This window comes from Microcaecilia unicolor, chromosome 6 (assembly GCF_901765095.1).
Source record: "Microcaecilia unicolor chromosome 6, aMicUni1.1, whole genome shotgun sequence".
Lineage (NCBI taxonomy): Eukaryota > Metazoa > Chordata > Amphibia > Gymnophiona > Siphonopidae > Microcaecilia > Microcaecilia unicolor.
Genome location: NC_044036.1, coordinates 156,365,287 through 156,383,187, shown reverse-complemented (window position 1 = coordinate 156,383,187; position 17,901 = coordinate 156,365,287). Strand labels below are relative to the sequence as shown.

At 43.5% G+C, this 17,901-nt stretch overlaps 1 protein-coding gene across 1 annotated transcript in view; it reads left to right on the top strand.

Moving 5' to 3' along the window:
• Positions 1-17,901, top strand: part of PXK (PX domain containing serine/threonine kinase like) — a 94,116-nt gene that overhangs the window by 70,780 nt on the left and 5,435 nt on the right. Inside the window, 3 exon segments of the mRNA XM_030205361.1 lie at positions 48-134; positions 598-667; positions 2,093-2,149. Of these exon segments, the coding sequence (XP_030061221.1) occupies positions 48-134; positions 598-667; positions 2,093-2,149 (214 nt within the window).

The following is a 17,901-nucleotide window of genomic DNA, read 5'->3' as shown; positions in this document are numbered from 1 at the left end:
CCACTAACCAGTCACCTGTGTTGTCTTTTACTTCATGTGTTTAAAAGATTTACCAGCACAGAAGATTGACGAGAGCCCAGTCACACCACAGCTCTGAGGAAGAGAAAAAGAAGAGAAAGATTTTGGCACGGAAGGTTAGTCTTTGAGGAGAAAATTTGCAGATCTACGCTGATTTATGTGTGTAACATAAGGGGCTATGTGGGTAGACGAGCTGAATCCACGTAAGAGACTTTCCTCCTGCTTTTGGTTCCATTAATGAGGCATTCCATGGAAAGGGGAGAGACATCGCAGAGGCATGTTTGTCATTTACATAGGTACATTTTGAGTTACATAAATGTTCGCATGTAGACATGCTGCTAACGTGTACAGTGCACTATTGTTCCACAGTGCTCATGTTTTTAGTTGCATAAGAAGCTGATTTTCCAACACAGATTATGTAGGCACTTTACATTCAGTATCAGGTTGGTATCTGTGGACTGGAAATTGGGCATTTGCTGGTGCATGTAGCGATAACTGTGTGCTAGTTTTGGATGTTCTTCACTGCAGACTGTTCTGATTTATTATTTGATGTATTCATCCTCATCTTTTGTTTTTCAGAAATCAAAGCGGTCTGCATTAGAGAACGGTGAGGAACAGTCAACAAAATACAACAACTCAAATAATTCAGGTGAGTGCTGCCCATTTCAACTTAATCCCCCAAGGCTCCATGTCTAGGAAATCAGGCTGATCTGGTCTTAATTTTAACCTGTTCCATATCTGGAGGTGAAATTCTGTTTTTCCTAATGAACGCCCTAAAAATGCAGGGTCATATCTTACTGGTAACTTTTACACAGGATAAATATAGATATGCTCTGTAAGTGTTTCATCCGTTAATGCTATTTTTTCACTCAAAGAATAGTTAAGCTCTGGAACTCTTTGCCGGAGGATGTGGTAACAGCAGTTAGTGTATCTGGGTTTAAAAAAGGTTTGGACAAATTCCTGGAGGAAAAGTCCATAGTCTGTTATTGGGATGGACGTGGGGGAAGCCACTGCTTGCCCTGGGATTGGTAGCATGGAATGGTGCTACTAATTGGGTTTCTGTCGAGTACTTGTGAACTGGATTGGCCACTGTTGGAAGCAGGATACTGGGCTACTTGGGCCATTGGTCTGACCCAGTATGGCTATTATGTTCTTGACTTGCATTGAAACGCTGGAGATGGCTTTTCTCTGTAGTACCTGTTGTACAGTAATGTGAACTCCTTCAAGTTTGGACTGTGTGTCAATTAATACTTTCAGGTTTTTTTGATCACTTTTTTTGCTTCTTCAGAGCATTTTTCATTGTTATTGTCTTTAGCTTTTCTATTTAAGAATGTATTCAATGAAAATTAATAATTAAACTTGAACTGAAAACATTACAGGACAAAATTCTGTTAATAGCAAGCCTCTATCGTCCGTATATTGAATTTGGATTCCAAAATGTAAATTTTGTTATGGCAAATTTCTGTTCAGTGAGTTGTTATATAACAAAGGATTGCTGAAGATTCGTGTATGATAGTAGTTTGTAAATCAAAGCTTAGAAAAATGTTTCTGTCCGTATATCTGGTTTTACTTGTGGAAATAGCCTTTTATAAAATTCTGCTGTCATGTACACACACTGACAATGTCCCATCTACTTTATATGCGTGCTGCTTGTAGGCATTTGGGGTTCAGTGGAGGCAGCATTGCAGTGTATGTGTATAATTTATAAAATACATGGGTACGTATGTAGCATACGCACTTAAATGTCTACACCAATTTTGGAGCAAGTGTAAATGTGTATATCGCATTTGCATGTTACTGGACTGGATCTGGGAGTCTTTAGTTGATAGGGATAAAATAGCAATTTACTTGGCCTTTCAACATAGGTGTCCTCTTATAAAACTAGCCCCCACGTTGTTATTGCCTGTGCTTATTCGAGACAGCAACACATAGTGTTGGATAAAATATTTCCATTTTACCAGCTGGCATGATTTTTGGTACCACCTATGGTTTTAAATTAATTATTCTTAAATGTAAACCACAGTATGAGCTCAATTTAATTTGGCAAATCTTTGTATTGTTTTGTGGTTGGCAGGCTCTGGGGCAAGCTCTCCTCTGACCTCTCCATCATCTCCCACTCCGTCCACAGCAGGTAAGAGAAAGGCATCACTTTTGTCTCTGAGAGATGGGAAGAATGTTATGGAGCAGGAAAGTAATTGTATTGCATTTCATTCCTCCCAAGGCTGGTCCAGTTTTAGGGTAACCGCTTAAGTGGTGTTTGCAATTTTGGCGAATGCTTAAGTGTAACTGATACATTTCAAACATTTCATGATGTGCTTTGATGCTAGTTAGTTCTAGAGGATTACAGTGTTTCATTTCATGCTATTTTTACAGCAATGTCTGGAGCTAGTGCTTTTCATAAGTTTCTGGTTAGCTAGTGCACTCCTGCGGTGTAACTAACCTCAGCATGGATGCTGTGCTTGCTTCAAAACGGCACATCTCTTGTAACCGTGTTTGCTTCTCCAAACCCCTCCAGCTTTGTCACATGCCAGGAACAAACCTTGCTTGAGAACACCACTTTCACTCTTTGGTTTCTGGTTAGCTGTTCTTTAAATTCTCCGAGGACAAGCAGGCTGCTTGTTCTCACTGATGGGTGACATCCACGGCATCCCCCTCCAATCGGAATCTTCACTAGCAAAGAAGTTTGCTTGCCCTCGCGTGCCCATGCGCACCGCGCATGCGCAACTGTCTTCCCGCCCGAACCCGGGAAGACACTCCCTCCCCTGAAAGGCAGCTTTCTCCTCCCGAGAGTCTGTCTTTCTCGGCCTTTGTCCGGGAGATGTCTACGGCCATCCCCTTCCCGGTGGTCGTGGAGGATGAGCCAAGGGCTGAGATGTTTGAGCTCTTGGACTATCCTTCTCCACCTAAGGAAGCATCCACAGTACCCATGCATCATGTCCTGAAAAAGACATTGCTGGCGAACTGGACCAAGCCACTAACTAATCCCCACATTCCCAGGAAGATAGAATCCCAGTATCGGATCCATGGGGACCCAGAGCTGATGCGCACTCAGTTTCCTCACGACTCTGGTGTGGTGGATCTGGCCCTGAAGAAGGCTAAGAGTTCTAGGGAACATGCTTCGGCGCCCCCGGGCAAAGACTCCAGAACCTTAGACTCCTTTGGGAGGAAGGCCTATCATTCTTCCATGCTCGTGGCCAAGATTCAATCATACCAGCTCTACACGAGCATACATATGCGGAATAATTTGCGGATGCTGGCAGACTTGGTGGACCAGCTCCCTTCGGAGCAAGCCAAGCCGTTTCAGGAAGTGGTCAGGCAGCTGAAGGCATGTAGGAAATTCCTGGCCAGAGGGGTATTTGATACCTTTGATGTTGCGTCCAGGGCCGCTGCTCAAGGTGTGGTGATGTGCAGACTCTCATGGCTGCGTGCCTCCGACCTGGAGAATAGGATCCAGCAGCGGATTGCGGACTCCCCTTGCCGAGCGGATAACATTTTGGGGGAAAAACGAGAACAGGTGGTAGAACAGCTCCACCAGCGGGATAATGCTTTCGACAAATTCTCCCGCCGGCAGCCTTCAGCATCTACCTCATCAGGTAGACGTTTTTATGGGGGAAGGAGGTAAGCGTAGGTACAATCCTTCCTCTCGACAGCCTGCGGCCCAGGCTAAACCAGAGCGCGCTCGCTCTCGTCAGCAGCGTGCGCCTCAGCAAGGCCCCACAGCTCCCCAGCAAAAGCAGGGGGCGAGCTTTTGACTGGCTCCAGCAGAGCATAGCCGATATCAAAGTGTCCCTGCCGGACGATCTGCCGGTCTGGGGGAGGTTGAAAGTTTTCCACCAAAGGTGGCCTCTTATAACCTCCGACTGTTGGGTTCTTCAAATAGTCCGGCAAGGATACACCCTCAATTTGGCCTCCATGCCTCCAAATTGCCCACCGGGAGCTCAGTCTTTCAGCTTCCAGCACAAGCAGGTACTTGCAGAGGAACTCTCCGCCCTTCTCAGCGCCAATGCGGTCGAGCCCGTGCCACCGGGGCAAGAGAGGCTGGGATTCTATTCCAGGTACTTCCTTGTGGAAAAGAAAACAGGGGGGATGCGTCCCATCCTAGACCTAAGGGCCCTGAACAAATATCTGGTCAAGGAAAAGTTCAGGATGCTTTCCCTGGGCACCCTTCTTCCCATGATTCAGGAAAAAGATTGGCTATGCTCTCTGGACTTAAAGGATGCTTACACGCATATTCCGATACTGCCAGCCCACAGACAGTATCTCCGATTCTGTCTGGGAACACGGCACTTCCAGTACTGTGTGCTACCCTTTGGGCTCGCCTCTGCGCCCAGGGTGTTCACGAAGTGCCTGGCTGTGGTAGCAGCAGCGCTCCGCAGACTTGGAGTGCACGTGTTCCCTTATCTCGACGATTGGCTGGTGAAGAACGCATCCGAGGCAGGAGCTCTACAGTCCATGCAGATGACTATTCGACTCCTGGAGCTACTGGGGTTTGTGATAAATTATCCAAAGTCCCACCTTCTCCCAGTACAGAGACTCGAATTCATAGGAGCTCTGCTGGATTCTCGGACGGCTCGTGCCTATCTTCCGGAGACAAGAGCAAACAATCTGTTGTCCCTCGTCTTCCGGGTGCGAGCGTCCCAGCAGATCACAGCTCGGCAGATGTTGAGATTGCTCGGCCACATGGCCTCCACAGTTCATGTGACTCCCATGGCCTGTCTTCGCATGCGATCTGCTCAATGGACCCTAGCTTCCCAGTGGTTTCAGGCTGCTGGGGATCTAGAGGACGTGATCCACCTGTCCATGAGTTTTCTCGAATCCTTTCACTGGTGGACGATTTGGTCCAATTTGACTCTGGGACGCCCTTTCCAAATTCCTCAGCCGCAAAAAGTGCTGACTACGGATGCGTCTCTCCTGGGGTGGGGAGCTCATGTCGATGGGCTTCACACCCAGGGAAGCTGGTCCCTCCAGGAACAAGGTCTACAGATCAATCTCCTGGAGTTACGAGCGGTCTGGAACGCTCTGAAGGCTTTCAGAGATCGGCTGTCCCACCAAATTATCCAAATTCAGACAGACAACCAGGTTGCCATGTATTACATCAACAAGCAGGGGGGCACCGGATCTCGCCCCCTGTGTCAGGAAGCCATCAGCATGTGGCTGTGGGCTCGCCGTTACGGCATGTTTCTCCAAGCCACATATCTGGCAGGCGTAAACAACAGTCTGGCCGACAGGTTGAGCAGGATTATGCAACCTCATGAGTGGTTGCTCAACTCCAGAGTAGTGCGCCGGATCTTCCAAGTGTGGGGCATCCCCTTGGTAGATCTCTTCGCATCTCGAGCCAACCACAAGGTCCCTCAGTTCTGTTCCAGACTTCAGGCCCACGGCCGACTGGCATCGGATGCCTTCCTCCTGGATTGGGGGGAAGGCCTGCTGTATGCTTATCCTCCCATACCTCTGGTGGGGAAGACTTTGTTGAAACTCAAGCAAGACCGAGGCACCATGATTCTGATTGCTCCTTTTTGGCCGCGTCAGATCTGGTTCCCTCTTCTTCTGGAGTTGTCCTCCGAAGAACCGTGGAGATTGGAGTGTTTTCCGACCCTCATCACCCAGAACGAAGGGGCGCTTCTGCATCCCAACCTCCAGTCTCTGGCTGTCACGGCCTGGATGTTGAGAGCGTAGACTTTGCCTCTTTGGGTCTGTCGGAGGGTGTCTCCCGCATCTTGCTTGCTTCCAGGAAAGACTCCACTAAGAGAAGTTACTTCTTTTTATGGAGGAGGTTTGCCGTCTGGTGTGACAGCAAGGCCTTAGATCCTCGCTCTTGTCCTACACAGACCCTGCTTGACTACCTTCTGCACTTGTCTGAGTCTGGTCTCAAGACCAACTCTGTAAGGGTTCACCTTAGCACAATCAGTGCATACCATTACCGTGTGGAAGGTAAGCCGATCTCGGGACAGCCTTTAGTTGTTCGCTTTATGAGAGGTTTGCTTTTCTCAAAGCCCCCCATCAAACCTCCTACAGCGTCATGGGATCTCAATGTCGTTCTCACCCAGCTGATGAAACCTCCTTTTGATCCACTGAATTCATGCCATCTGAAGTACTTGACCTGGAAGGTCATTTTCTTGGTGGCAGTAACTTCAGCTCGTAGAGTCAGTGAGCTTCAGGCCCTGGTAGCCCATGCTCCTTACACCAAATTTCATCATAATAGAGTAGTCCTCCGCACTCACCCTAAGTTCTTGCCGAAGGTGGTGTCGGAGTTCCATCTGAACCAGTCAATTGTCTTGCCAACATTCTTTCCCCGTCCGCATTCCTGCCCTGCTGAACGTCAGCTGCACACATTGGACTGCAAAAGAGCATTGGCCTTCTATCTGGAGCGGACACAGCCCAACAGACAGTCCGCCCAAATGTTTGTTTCTTTTGATCCCAACAGGAGGGGAGTGGCTGTGGGGAAACGCACATTATCAAATTGGCTAGCAGACTGCATTTCCTTCACTTACGCCCAGGCTGGGCAGGCTCTTGAGGGCCATGTCACGGCTCATAATGTTAGAGCCATGGCAGCGTCAGTGGCCCACTTGAAGTCAGCCACTATTGAAGAGATCTGCAAGGCTGCGACGTGGTCATCTGTCCACACATTCACATCTCATTACTGCCTGCAGCAGGATACCCGACGCGACAGTCGGTTCGGGCAGTCGGTGCTTCAGAATCTGTTTGGGGTTTAGAATCCAACTCCATCCCCCTAGGCCCATTTTTTATTCTGTTCCAGGCTACACTCTCAGTTAGTTGGATAAGTTGTTAGGTCAATCTCAGTTATGTCCTCGCCGTTGCGATGCCCAATTGACCTTGTTTGTTGTTTTGAGTGAGCCTGGGGGCTAGGGATACCCCATCAGTGAGAACAAGCAGCCTGCTTGTCCTCGGAGAAAGCGAACGCTACATACCTGTAGAAGGTATTCTCCGAGGACAGCAGGCTGATTGTTCTCACAAACCTGCCCGCCTCCCCTTTGGAGTTGTGTCTTCCCTTGTCTTTGTCTTGCTACATACGGGACTGACGAGCACGAGCCGGTTCGGGCGGGAAGACGGTCGCGCATGCGCTTTGGCACGTGAGGGCTAGCAAACGTTTTTGCTAGTAAAGATTCCGATTGGAGGGGGCTGCCGTGGACGTCACCCATCAGTGAGAACAATCAGCTTGCTGTTCTCGGAGAATACCTTCTACAGGTATGTAGCATTCGCTTTCCTGGGGTTTCCCTCTCTTACAGCCTACACTTTGCATATATACAAGGAAACTTCTGTGTAATGCTCACTAGAGAATTATTATTGCATGGAGACCTGTGGTGATATAAAGTTGTGAGAAACAAAGCAAATTTTCAAAAACCATTTGAATTGGTCCTCCCTTCCAACCTGTTTGTCTTTGATAGAAATGTCAGTGTTGCATTTTCATAGAATTGAATCATACCCAACGAATTAAGTGCCCACATAGTATGTGGCAATAACTTCCTTTTGTCAATAAAAATGTGTTTACTTTCATTTGATGCTTTTCAAAGTTTTACACTTCCTTTCAAACTCTGGGAGTAGCTGTGGGATGTGTATGTTGTATATGAAATTATTCTGACATCATAACCTGAATGGACCAGTTAGATCTAGTCAGGGGTGTGCTGGTAAATTTTTAACAATGGGCTCTCTTTCTGGGCATAGCCGGCCCTGAAATTTTGTTGGGGAGGGGGAATACATGCCTCTCTCTCCCCTTCCTTGTGCAGGCACGCTAGGCACACCTTTGCCGAGCCCCACCAGTCAATAAATGAACTGCCACCATTCTCTGCTGCTTGTTTCTGGCTCTGAGCAGCATGATGCAACCTTCTTGTGCTTGCATGAAAAGTCCCAGTCTGATGCTCAGAGTCAGAAACAAGGAGCAGGGAGCAGCAGCAGTCTATTTACTTGGCTGGTGTGGCCAGCATCACTGCCAGCAAAGTAAAAGAGAATTCAGGAGGGGGCTCAAGCCCACATTTTGGAAGTCAGCTGTTAAAGTAGCCATGGGGAGATCATGGAGGTGAGGGAGTGTGTGGAATTCAGGAGCAGAAATTTTAAAAAGCTGCTGCCATGCACATCTGGAAGAGCAGGATGCACTTCCCCCTCCCTTATGCAGCTTTTTACAATCACTGCTCCTGCTAGATGTTCCAGTAAGTGGATGTATACTCCTGCATGTCCTTATATATGTTTTACAAAAAAAACCCAACCCCATTCAAAGTTTCCTGTAAATACAGGGGGAAATGTGCAGTTCTCCTCTCCATATGTATCTAAAATGGACCTTTTACTATTGGCGTGCTGGTTTAATGTGACTATGAGGTGCAAGAATGTTGAGGGGTGTTTCTAGCATGGAAAAAGCCTCATGGCTTCCATTCAGAAGCCCCTTAAGGACAAAGATGAGATGTTATGTCTGTGTGTGCTCAGTTTTCAGCGTATTAAGGCGCCTACATATTTGGTTGTTTTTTTGTTTGTTTGTTTTTTGTAAGACTAATGTATTTTTTATTTCGAGCATTACACAATTGTCTACTTGATTTATATTTGTTAGTCCAAGTTACATGCTACAAATGCTAACCAGAACAGGCTTTGCCATGCACGCAGTGGCTTTGGGTAACATACTACATCCCCTTGTGCTTGAAGGCATCCTAACACTGTGTCACTATGTAATAAAAGGATGTCTAAGAAGCATATGCATTTAATCAGAGCTAAAATTACTTGATTTAACAGACCTGGTCATTGACTGTTTCCAGATTTTGAAGTGCCCGGGCATGCAGCTTTCAGTCAGTGTCCATTGTGATGAGAAAAAAAGTCTAGTCTGTTGATGGGAGCCCAGTGCTAGTAAATTTAAACAGTTTCCACAGCACACATATCTCCTAAGGAAAGTTAGCAAAGACAGGCAACATTGGCAGGTGTCAGTGATTTTATCATTGTCCCTAAATGCCCCCTACCTTCTGCAGAACATACATTTGCAGCAAGAGGCGGCAGAAGCAGGTGATTGGCTTCCTAGCCATTTTTCTCAGACCAGAAAAGTGTGGAAGAGAAATGGGCTGCTGGCTACATCTTCTCTCGCTTATTTTTTGACTGTATCTGTGGGCTGCTCCATAGATAATCAGGGAGCAGTTCAGGGAGAGCAGTGCATGTTCAGAAGTGCATTTGTTTGTGAAAGGAAAAAATATGAGATTACACTTCAATTTTTGATATTATTCAATTGCAGGTCAGCACTGTTGATTTAGATAATAGATTTCAGATCAAGTGTTAGAGTTTGTGGGGATTCATGAACTGCTCATGCGGCTCTTTTATGATGGCATAGACTGAGCCTAATTTTAAAATATATCTCTGTTTTTTTGTGGAGGAACTTTTTAGTTAAATATATATTTATATTTTTTTCCAAATACACCATTGAATTTGATTTAGCTTTGCTGTCATTATAGACTGGCAAACTGATTTGACCTATTGTAGTTATCAGAAGGCGTTAGGCTTGCTGGTCTGTGAATTGCTGCTGAGCCAAGAAGTCTTAAAACTAAATCTTGTGGGTGTTTAGCTCCCAGTTCTACTGTTATAACATGAAATTGTTCTTATGTTCCAGGTATGTTCAGAACACCTTTATTAGATGGTGGCAAATACTAATCCCACACAGTGCAGCTACTGTCTCTTTCTTGTTTGTATTTCCTAATGACACTTATATATGCTTTCACATAATGGTTTTTCTTGCTGTATTAATTTTGCTCTCTCTAAGCCCATTCATTTTTTTCCTACTGTATTCATTTTTTAAAAAAGTGCCAGTTTGCAAGAGCCTGCCTTACTCAGAATAAGCTGCACAAAATAGGCAGGTTGATGGGCCCTTTGAGAATTATCTGTGCTTCTGAAATTGCAAAAGAGCACACCATACTCATGCTGGATAAACCTCTCCGTGTGTCTCTCCTGAAAATCATGTGTACCCCACATATGGAGGACATATATACTTGAAGCACTTAGGGGAATTTTTACAATTTGACATGATCAGCATAAAATGAAATCTGTGTGCTTACATCCTCCAGTATCCTTTGTCTCACAAAGCTACTGTACATATCCATACAATATACGTAGGACTTTTGATTTATACCCTACCTTTCCAGTAAAAATACTGCTCAAAGCAGCTAGCAGTAAATAAGATGAAAAGTTATAAATCAATATAAATTAGGCAAAAGTTTTAAAAAATACAAAATAATCAACCAGTAAATAAACTAAGATATGCTTTGCTAATAACTTATTTTATAATTAGAACAAACTCTAACCACAGTCGGTGTCTGTGGGAAATGGAATAAAGTCTCTCCCAATCAACCTAACAGTCTTTACTCTGAATGCAAAAGCCATGAAGCTGGCCCTCCAATGCTATCAAAGCCCCTTTAGCAGTGACCCAACCCCAGTACACTTGTGATCATTGCCTATAGTTTTAGATTCTTTTTGCTGAGAAAACATGATAATTTAGAAAGCATGTAGCTGTGCCTTCTTGACATTATCTCTTGAAGCTGAAAAGATAAGCTGTATGTTACTTCGTTTCTGAAAAATGCAGAAAAACATGAATGGACTTTCTTTGTGCTTCTTATAGTCACTCTTCTTACAAACTGCTGGATTTAGTTTTGTTCCTGAATAACTTTAAGGTAAAATTTATTTAATGTAGTTGAATTTAAACATCCAAGAATATTGTATTTATTTAGACTATGCATGAAGAAAATATATTTTTTGAAATATAACCAGTTTCTGAAAATCAGTTTAAGAATAAAAAACCTCTACAGTCCATTGAATATACAGGACACGTGTGTAAAGATTTTTCCCATGGAAATAATTTATAGTGGTACCTATAGAACAATAGATAGTTTTTGCCCCTGTGGTATTCTTAATGTTTAAGAAATCCTCAAATTGACTAAACTGACTGATTTGTGCAGTAGTACTCTCTAAATAGCCACTTTGTTGTTAGCTCTATTTCATGTCCTTTTAGTTCTAATTTATTTCCAACACTTTTACTCAGCTTTGGAAAAAGAAAAGTATGTGCTGTGTATTAAGACTACCTTGCCCTATGCTTTCTGGAATCTAAGTTTCTCGCTGTTGTGCTCCAGGCTTGCTTCACACATATCAGGATACCCACACGCAGTTCCTTGCCCAGAGGAACACCTTCTTCCCTTTTAGCCCTAATGATGGAAACACATAGAGATTACATCCTCAGAAACTTAAAAAAAAAAAAAGGAACAACAAAGCAGACATTTTAATACTTTTGTTGGTTGAAACCATTGGCCAAATTATCTAAAAAAAAAAAAAATCCCCCACCAACAACAAAAAGCTATATTATTGCTTGCACAATTATATATTTGGTCTTTATTGGACCTTAATTTGACAGATTTCCATAGGGAGTTAAAGGGGCAAATATAGTTTTGCTGAAAAGATGTAGGGAAATTATTATAGCATGGATAACATGTTAATGTGTAGCCTAGTTAATTGTTTGCTAACTGTGTCTTTTGTAGCATATGGTTGAGTTGACTTTAACATCTGAATAATGATCTGACCTCTCTTTCTCTTTCTCTTTCTGCTGTCTTCAATGTAGAGCATGCATCATTTTGAGCGTGACTTTTCGGTAAAGTAAACCAACGCTGTTTTTTTCTGACTTTAAAGATGCTCGGTTTCCTAATCTTGGTACTGAACTGTAGAGTTCACAAGTGCAAATTGTACAAAAATCAAGTAGAGCAATACAAGAAACCATTTCATTTTACTTTTAAAGAAATACAGCATCTTTAAACCAACATCATGATCAGTGATGTGTTTGTCTTCCATGTGAATGCCATGGTCTGTTGTTACTCTGACATTTAAACCAGTGTATTTATTGCCCTTTGGAACAGGATTGCTTTAAGATTTAATTTGGGGCCTGCTTTGAGCCCTGACTCTGCCATGTGTCCATTGTATGACCGTGGGTGCTTTGGTCTACTATATGTGATTATGCTATAGCGATAGGGAGGCATTATTTATTTCTAAAATGTATAGACCCTGTGAAATTCTCAGTGGCTTACAAAATAACATATATAATGATATATTTATACATTCAAAACAAACATCACATAATATCAGTAATTAAAACAACATAAAATCATCTCAAAGCTACTTCATTAAGTACTTCATCTCTTATCAGATCTCAACATTAAAGGCAATTTGAAACAAACTGAGCCAAATTCCTTACTGCTCGCATAGTAAGAGGTAGATTGTTCCATGCAGAAATGGTGTGGCAAGTAATCTGTACAGGAGAGTACAGACTGCTCCTTTGTGCAGTGTGAGAGGAGAATGCAAAAGGCAGCAACTCTCCAGCTATTCAGCCATTCCCATGGATTGGGAATTGTGCAGAACAGAGACTGTCTTGATTGTTCACATTGTCCTGCTTGAATACAGAGCTATTACTGCTCAGAGTGGCCTACTATTAGCATTATGTTTTGAAAGCCTCACAACCTCCTACTTTGTTTTTAGTTGTATAATAATGAGGTGCATATTGTGTTCATTCCTGTGTGAGGGATTATCCTGACAACACATAAATATCTTGAAATAGATTCATCTTCAAGAAGTGAACTAAATGAAGCATTCATTTTTGTGAGAAGTAACACATTTCCCCACACACATTCTTAGAGAGATTTTGCAAGGGTTGGTAATGTGTTTGAAAGACACTTTAAAAACAGAGAAAAATGAAGGCAGGTAAAGAACATATGGCCTATCCAGTCTACCCATCCATGCCATCTACTATTCCTTCTCCCTTAGAGATCCTGTATATCTGTCCCAAGCTTTCTTGATTTCAGTTACAGTTTTTGACTCCACCGGGAGGCTGTTTCAAGAATTTACCATTCTTTCTATGAAGCAGTATTTTTTCAGGTCACTTCTGAGTCTGTCCCCTTTCTCCTTCGTCCTATGCCCCCTTGTGCCAGAGCTTCCTTTCAGTTGAAAGAGACTTGCCTCCTGTGCATTTATACCATGTAGATATTTAAATGTCTCTATCATATCTCCTCTCTCCTGCTTTTCTTCTAAAGAATACATTTTGAGATCTTTAAGTCTGTCCCCATACACTTTATGATGAAGATCACTGACCACTTTAGTAGCTGCCCTCTGGACCGACTCCATCCTGTTTATATCTTTTTGAAGGTGCAGTTTCCAGAATTGTACACAGTATTCTAAGTGAGGTCTTACCAGAGTCTTATACAGGGGCATCATCACCTCTTTTTTCCTACTGTCCGTTCCTCTCCCTGTGCACCAAACGCCCTTCTAGTTTTCGTCATTGCCTTTTCTACCTGTTTGGCCACCTTAAGGTCATCACATACAATCACACCCAAGTCCTGCTCCTTTTTCATGCACAAAAGTTCTTCACCCCCTAAATTGTACCGTTCTGTAGGGTTTTTGCAGTCCAAATGCATGACTCCACAATTTTTAGCATTAAATTTAAGCTGCCAAATTCTAGACCATTCCTGTAGCTTCACTAGGTCCTTCTTGTTATCCATACCATCAGGAGTGTCTACTGCAGACGTTGGTATCATCTGCAAAGAGGCAAACTTTACCAGATAGAACCTTCAGCAATATCGCTTACAAAAATGTTAAAGAAAAACCAGCCTAAGAACCAAACCTTGCGGCACACCACTGGTAACATCTCCCTCCTCAGGGAATTCATAATTTGCTTTGAGAAAGTTGCAGCACCTCGGTGTGCTACCTGTAAGCTCATTCCGTGTAAACTGGAATTAACTGCCCTTACCATGTCTGGTTAATTGAGGGAATTCGTGTTTTGATATTCTCTTAGCAACAGTATATAAATTAGGATGGGTTTCATAACTTCGTTTATAAATTAATTGAACACATGTAAAATGTGTAGTGCATTAGTAAATGTATTAACCAATCCCAGCTTATTTGTATAGGAGAGAATAAACCTGTACGGGCTTAAACTGTCTGAAAATTATGATGTGGATGCTGTCATTGCCTTGAGTTCCCTAAGCTGCCTCTGTTGTTGTTTTAACATTGTTCCTCTACTGACGTGTCTTACCATATTTTTATGCTCTATATCTTACTGTGCTTCAGAATTTCATGCTGCTATTTCAGCTCAAATACTCTACTTTATTACCTTGTGTTCTTACCTTTTGCCTTAAGTTATCTCTAGCTTAGCACCACTTGTACCTACATGGAGAATTATGGTCTCCAAGTACCAAACATTGTATAAACTTCAGACCCCTGACCCCAAAGTGTTACATGTTGGGTCTTAAGCATAACATATTGCACATTTTACTGTGCTGTATTAATGAAGTCCAGGTGTTAGTTACCTCTTGCCTTGCTTTGCATTCAGCCACTGTAACAAAAATAAACCTGAGTGATATTTTAAGCAGAAGTATGGTATCTGCTTGAATTCCGCAGCAAAACCCTTACAGATAATGCAGGCATGCTATATACTTAGAGCATATTTTTAGAGCATTCAGCTTACAAACATTTCTGTTTACCAGGTAGTAGATTTCTAGCTGTGCTGTCCTTTGTAAGAAGATGCCTTTGAGTATGAACCATCTTGCCTTTCCTGCTGTTCTGTACTTAATAATCTCCTTCAGAGGCAGCATGTCTAGATGTCTTGAGTTCTTTTTTTTTTTTATTACATTTGTACCCCGCGCGTTCCCACTCATGGCAGGCTCAATGCGGCTTACATGGGGCAATGGAGGGTTAAGTGACTTGCCCAGAGTCACAAGGAGCTGCCTGTGCCTGAAGTGGCTTCTTTAAAGGTTTTTAACCCTGTCCTTGGGCACACCATAGCCAATCAGGTTTCAGGATACCCACCGTGAGTATGCATGAAAAAGATTTGCATGCCTAGCCTCATGCATATTTATGGTGGGTATCCTGCAGTAGCGTAGCCAGACAGTCGATTTAGGGAGGTCTCGCGATCAAAGTGGGTGGATTAAAAATTTCATATCCGTGCTCCTCCAACTAATTTCTGCCTCCCCTCCCCTGAAAGTAAATTAAATACCTTTTGCCTTAAGTTATCTCTAGCTTAGCACCACTTGTACCTACATGGAGAAGACCCACCAGCTGAAGACCCTCCTTCTTGCCAAATGAGCTTACTTCTTGGGCGGCCACCAGCACTGTCCCCAAGCTGCTGCTGCGAGCTGCCGGCCTCTGCATACGCTCAGCTTCACTCATGCATAAAACCTGAGCATCCGCATGGTAGGGGAGCCTGCGGTTGGCAGCAGCAGTTTGGGAACAGTGCTGGTGGCCGCCCAAGAAGTAAGCTTGTTTGGTGGGGAGTAGGTTTTTGTCTGGCAGGGCTTGGGGATCCCTGCCAGCCACGTTAAGGGAGATGACATTTTGGCTGGGCCCCAGCCCACCCAGAGCTACGCCACTGGTATCCTGAAACCTGACTGGCAAGGTGTGTCCCAAGGACTGGGCTGAGAACCCATTTTACACTGACCTCTTCAGTACACCTTTCCTTCTAACAGTGATAATAACAGTAACTGCGGCTTCCTTCCATCTTTTGGTGGCATTCAGTGATTTATCCCCCACAAAGCTTCTGTCCCACTGGGCACATAGACTGAAATGCAGTTCTCTTTCTTGCTAGTGCTACTGGTCCTTAAAATACAGTTTTAGAGCTGTCGAAGTGGAACACTGTTGACTGGCCTGACCTGCCCCAGTGGTGCTGCTTTTCATTCCCGTTTATTGTTGGGGCCATGGCAGAATGTTGTTGCTGTAACAAGATGCTGGTCAAGACAGCAGGAAATCTGATTTGTGTGCAAAAATAAAATGTTGAGATGTACCCTATGACATTCAGTCTTTTCTATATACTTTAGGAAGTTAACTTTAATACAAGTTTAGATACAGAATGATATCCTTCAAGGTTTATTGTAAACATCGCATGTGGAAAGAGAAAGAGCACCCTAAAAACATCTGTAAGATTTCTCCTTGAGTGTCCTCCTATGAGACTGGTTGGATTGCTGGTAATGTTCTCTCCCTTACAAGTGTTTGCACTGAATACTTTCCATGGTACTGCTTTTGAGTCTGCTGCCTTGTGTGATATTCTGTTGCCGCACTCTTCAGTGGCACTGTGGTCTGTCTTTCACAAGGTTTAATCATATCCACTTTAAAGAGTAACATCAGAGAATCAGTAAATACAATGTCATTGTATGAAATGTTGTTTGATGTGCGTTTTCTGCATGTCTTAATACAGCCAGCCATTTGGACTGGATGGGTCAGGCCTACCCACACCTGAATCCCATTCCCTGGACATTCTGTTTATGAGATGTTACTGTAAGGGATTATGAAACAAGCAGTCACATAGGTAAAAGCTAGATAAAGTTTCAAACTGAAGCTGGTTCTCATTTGATATACTGCCTGGAGCTGTGCTTTCACAGTGGTTTACAATATTAAATGTAATTTGAAAAAGAGGTAAATAAAAAATTACTCTCTTCTTTTTGATTTGTAACATAAAAAAAAAAAAAAAACAAGTGCCTCACCTGCCAGATTCCATACACTGCACCACTTCCTGTCATGACGATGTATAATTAGGCCTTGGCTGCTTCCCTAAATAAGAATGTTTTCAGTCATTAAACATTTGAAAAGAAACTTCTAGGCCTAGGTGAAGTGGTGATGATTTCCAAAGTGTGGGTTCTAAGTAGGTATGTAAAAAACAAGGGGTACACGTCTTTTTGTAGAGAGGAACATAATTCCCTCGGGGCAGCATAAGGTGGTATAAGATGTGAACATTGCAGAATTCATAGTACACATGGAGAAGCAGTGCAAAGTGACCATCGGTAATCATGTTTGTTTAAAACAAATAAGAGAAAATTTTTCTTTACTCAGCGCGTAATTCAACTCTGGAATTCGTTGCCGGAGAATGTGGTTAAGGCAGAGTTTAAGAGAGGTTTGGACGGCTTCCTGAAGGAAAAGGCCATAGAATGTTATTAAAGGAACGTAAGGAAAAATCCACTATTCCTGGGACAAGCAGTACAAAATGCTTTGCTCCGTGGATCTTGTTGGGTCATTGTGACCTGGATTGGCCACTGTCGGAGACAGGGTGCTGGGCTAGATGGACCTTTGGTATGTCCCAGTGTGGCGATGCTTATGTCTTATGTGATTGATCAGATAGGTGCCACTGCTTTGAGCATAAAAACTAAACTTGTCTGCAAAATAGCATGTTAGGATGTTCTCTCACTTTTAACCTCATCTCTGAGCAGCTTCAGAAGCTCCTAATTTGTTGCTTAGTTTCTCCATGGACAAGTAGGATAAATCAGCCACACATAGTAGATGACGGCAGAAAAAGACCTGCACGGTCCATCCAGTCTGCCCAACAAGATAAACTCATGTGCTACTTTTTGTGTATACCTTACCTTGATTTGTATCTGCCATTTTACTACTACTACTACTTAACATTTCTAATGCGCTACTAGGGTCACGCAGCGCTCTACAATTTTAACAAGGACAGTCCCTGCTCAAAGGAGCTTACAATCTAATGGACAGGGCACAGACTGTAGAAGTCTTGCCCCGCCTCCCCCCACCGGCTCTGCCACCCAATCTCGGCTGAGCTTCTGAGGATCCATTCCTTCTGAACAGGATTCTTTTATGTTTATCTCACGCATGTTTGAATTCCGTTACCGTTTTCATCTCCACCACCTCCCGCGGGAGGGCATTCCAAGTATCCACCACTCTCTCCGTGAAAAAATACTTCCTGACATTTTTCTTGAGTCTGCCCCCCTTCAATCTCATTTCATGTCCTCTAGTTCTACCGCCTTCCCATCTCTGGAAAAGGTTCGTTTGCGGATTAATACCTTTCAAATATTTGAACGTCTGTATCATATCACCCCTGTTTCTCCTTTCCTCCAGGGTATACATGTTCAGGTCCGCAAGTCTCTCCTC